This window comes from Electrona antarctica (genome assembly GCF_951216825.1).
Source record: "Electrona antarctica genome assembly, chromosome: 14".
Taxonomy (NCBI): domain Eukaryota; kingdom Metazoa; phylum Chordata; class Actinopteri; order Myctophiformes; family Myctophidae; genus Electrona; species Electrona antarctica.
In genome coordinates this window covers 5,824,493-5,827,545 of record NC_136795.1, presented here as the reverse complement: position 1 = coordinate 5,827,545, position 3,053 = coordinate 5,824,493, and the positions used below count along the sequence as shown (strand labels likewise).

At 41.7% G+C, this 3,053-nt stretch overlaps 1 protein-coding gene across 1 annotated transcript in view; it reads left to right on the top strand.

Annotated features, from left to right (window-relative positions):
* Positions 1 to 3,053, top strand: part of baiap2l2a (BAR/IMD domain containing adaptor protein 2 like 2a) — a gene marked incomplete at its 5' end in the record, with an annotated part of 44,716 nt that extends 41,663 nt beyond the window's left edge. Inside the window, 2 exons of the mRNA XM_079519850.1 lie at positions 1,238 to 1,281; positions 2,694 to 3,053. Coding sequence (XP_079375976.1) covers positions 1,238 to 1,281; positions 2,694 to 2,772 — 123 coding nt within the window. The 3' untranslated portion in view covers positions 2,773 to 3,053. The remainder of the gene's footprint in view (positions 1 to 1,237; positions 1,282 to 2,693) is intronic.

The following is a 3,053-nucleotide window of genomic DNA, read 5'->3' as shown; positions in this document are numbered from 1 at the left end:
CCAGTCCGCCCCGGTAACAAAATGTGCACATGCACGCTCTACAGTGGGGGGAAGTGCATCAGGCCAACAGCATGTGCACTAAGGCCCGCCCCCACTCGATCATGATTGGAGGAAGGCCCCTCTCATCCTGATTGGATGAAGGCTTTTCCACCCGCCACCAAAACTGAAACTAGGGTTTTTTGACCCCAGGGGTTAACTGGGGACAGGGAGGAACTCCTTATATGGTCAGCACACTCTATAGTAGGGAGGATTATCCAGAAAAAAAGAAAAAATAAGTGATATTTGAATTAAGTCAAATCACTGAATATACCTTAAAGCTGCTATTAGCAATAATATGTCAACTTTGAATGAACTCTTTTTTTTCTCCTTTTTTTCCAGACAGACAGCAATGGGTAAAACGCTCCCAAAAGAAATGTATAGTCTCTGGGACAGATCTAGGGGCCGCAATCTGCATTCAAAGATTTTCCTAGAAGCTTTGTCATTGGTCAATTTGCCCGTCTACTTCCTGATTGGTTAGTCATTTTATTCGACCGATGACAAAGCTTCTAGGAACATCTTTGAATGCAGATTGTGGCCCCCATGTGTCACAGAGACTAACATTTTGACATATTATTGCTTATAGCAGCTTTAATTAAGGGCCCATCGTACGAGTCAAGTCAATGTGACACGTTTAGCTTACAGATCGTCTATTTCCGGTCTCTGATATGCTGTTGTATGACAAAGCCAAAATTGGTCTTTAGCGTTTACTCTTCGGACCCTTTTCCACCCAAAGAACTTTGGTCCTATAAACCGCTTCTAGATTCTTGCAACCTTGGTGCGTTCACGGAACCGGGCGGCGGCCATCTTTTGGGTCATCGCCATGTTGGCTTGTGGTGGACATTTTTGTCAACATTCCATTTTTACCACGGACATACAACATGAGTGCACGACAATATTACCAAAAACACATAAATAGATAGCCCTGAATGACCACAATATATAGGTCTGTAACTCTGAGAGTGTGCAAATGGAACCAAATGGACCCTTATGGGTCCATTTGGTTCCAGCGTCTCTTCAAATGACATTTGAGGGTCTGAATGAATTAGGAATGTGTTTTTCTCCTGTCCTATACCTAGTTTCAACAGAGGGAGAAAATAACGTAAGAGCAAAATGGCCAACCTATACACAAAGAACCGTTTGTAGGAGGCTCGAACTTGAAAGTAACCTCTCTGAATATATTTGCCTCTATCCTCTGTAGAGATCAGAACACCATGCAGGTTCAGCTCCAGATCTCTTCCCAAAGTAAGAACACCTTTTATCACGTTATCTTATACGGGTACCATGAAACACATCATGAATGCACTTCTATACACTGTTTTTTGAAATGGCATCAGGCTATGCTAATGAATATTTCAGAAGTACGTAATGAAACCATCAAACAGAGACAGAGGGGGCAGCCGTAACAACCGGCGTGGAATTGCTTTCCATCAGTGTTTGAAGTGCAGTCAAGTATTGAAAACCATTTCAGTCGAAGCCTGTTTGGCTGAGATAGCATCGCCTGCACTTCACTGGAACAATCTGCTGGATGCGCTGCTCCTGCAGTATGACACGATGTGCCTTATATATGTAGTCAGGGGATATTAAACAAAAAAAAATCTGAGAATGTGTCTAGTATAGTAACACATCTCACAAAGATTGAAATTCAGTTTCGCCTCGTGGGGAATCTGGGACAGCTGCTGAAAGTTGGGGTACCATTAATAAGCTATATGCAGGGGGGAGAAAATGACAAAATGTCATTTCTTGACTGTAAGTAGCATGCGAGGGGTCAAACTAGGGGTTTTTCATGATTCTTGAATCCATTGCATGCATTTTGTTTTCTTCATGAAAAACACTCCTTGGGCTAAAAACAGTAGCCTGGCTTGGCCAGCCTCATAGCGGGGATTCACTGAAGATTGTTCCCTGCATATGAGGGGAAGAATATGCGGGGAAGAATCTTCAGTGAATCACCGCTATGAGGCTGGCCAAGCCAGGCTATAAAAACAGTGGTGGAAGTACATTTACTTTAATATAAGTATACAATGTTGAGGTATTTGCACTTTACTTTTACTTTACTTGAGTATTTCCAATTTCCAATACTTTTAACTTCTACTCCACTACATCTCCAGAAGCAAATATTGTACTTTTACTCCACTACAATTATTTGACAACTTTAGTAACTAGTTACTTTGTAGATTTAGATTATTATTATTACGAAACGTACATTAACCACATCAGCCCTATAAACATTTCGCCGGCCATTTGAAAATAGCCGATCTACAAGTTCACAATGCGTCGCAATGCGACGCATTGTGAGCTTATAGATCTGCTATTTTCAAAAGATTATTATTAGGCATTTTGAAAACTTTAAATGGAACATTTTGCACAATTACTACTTTTACTTTTGGCCAATACTTGGCCAATACTTTTGCACTTTTACGCAAGTAAATGTTGAATTCCATACTTTTACGTGTGTAACTTACATAGTATTTATTGATACTTTTATACTGCAAACTAAGGGGTTTTCAGGATTCTGAATCGCTTTCAAGCATTTGTTTTAAAAAAAAGCTAAAAGCTAATCTCTCTCTCTCTCTGTGTGTGTGTGTGTGTGTGTGTGTGTGTGTGTGTGTGTGTGTGTGCGTGTGCGTGTGCGTGTGCGCGTGCGCGTGCGTGCGCAGAGGCACCAACCCCTTTGCCACTATTAAGCTGAAGCCCACGATGACCAATGACAGGTCAGCGCCAAAACTCCATCGGTGATGACGCTTCTTTTCATTCCGACGGCAGAGTTCACTGGTTCAGTATTTGCAGTATACTGAACTGTATAGATACTATTACATACACAACTAAACTGTATAGATACTATTACTAAAGCCTCACTCAGACCTTTACTGCATTGCTGTATGCTTTTGGATGAATGTTGTGTAGTGTCATGGCCGCCCCAATGCATTTCCAATGGGAGTCACATGGTTTGACACAACATTGTGTTGTATGAGGGGGAGGGGCGCAGTCGAAACACAGCTGAAAGCCATACAACAGCT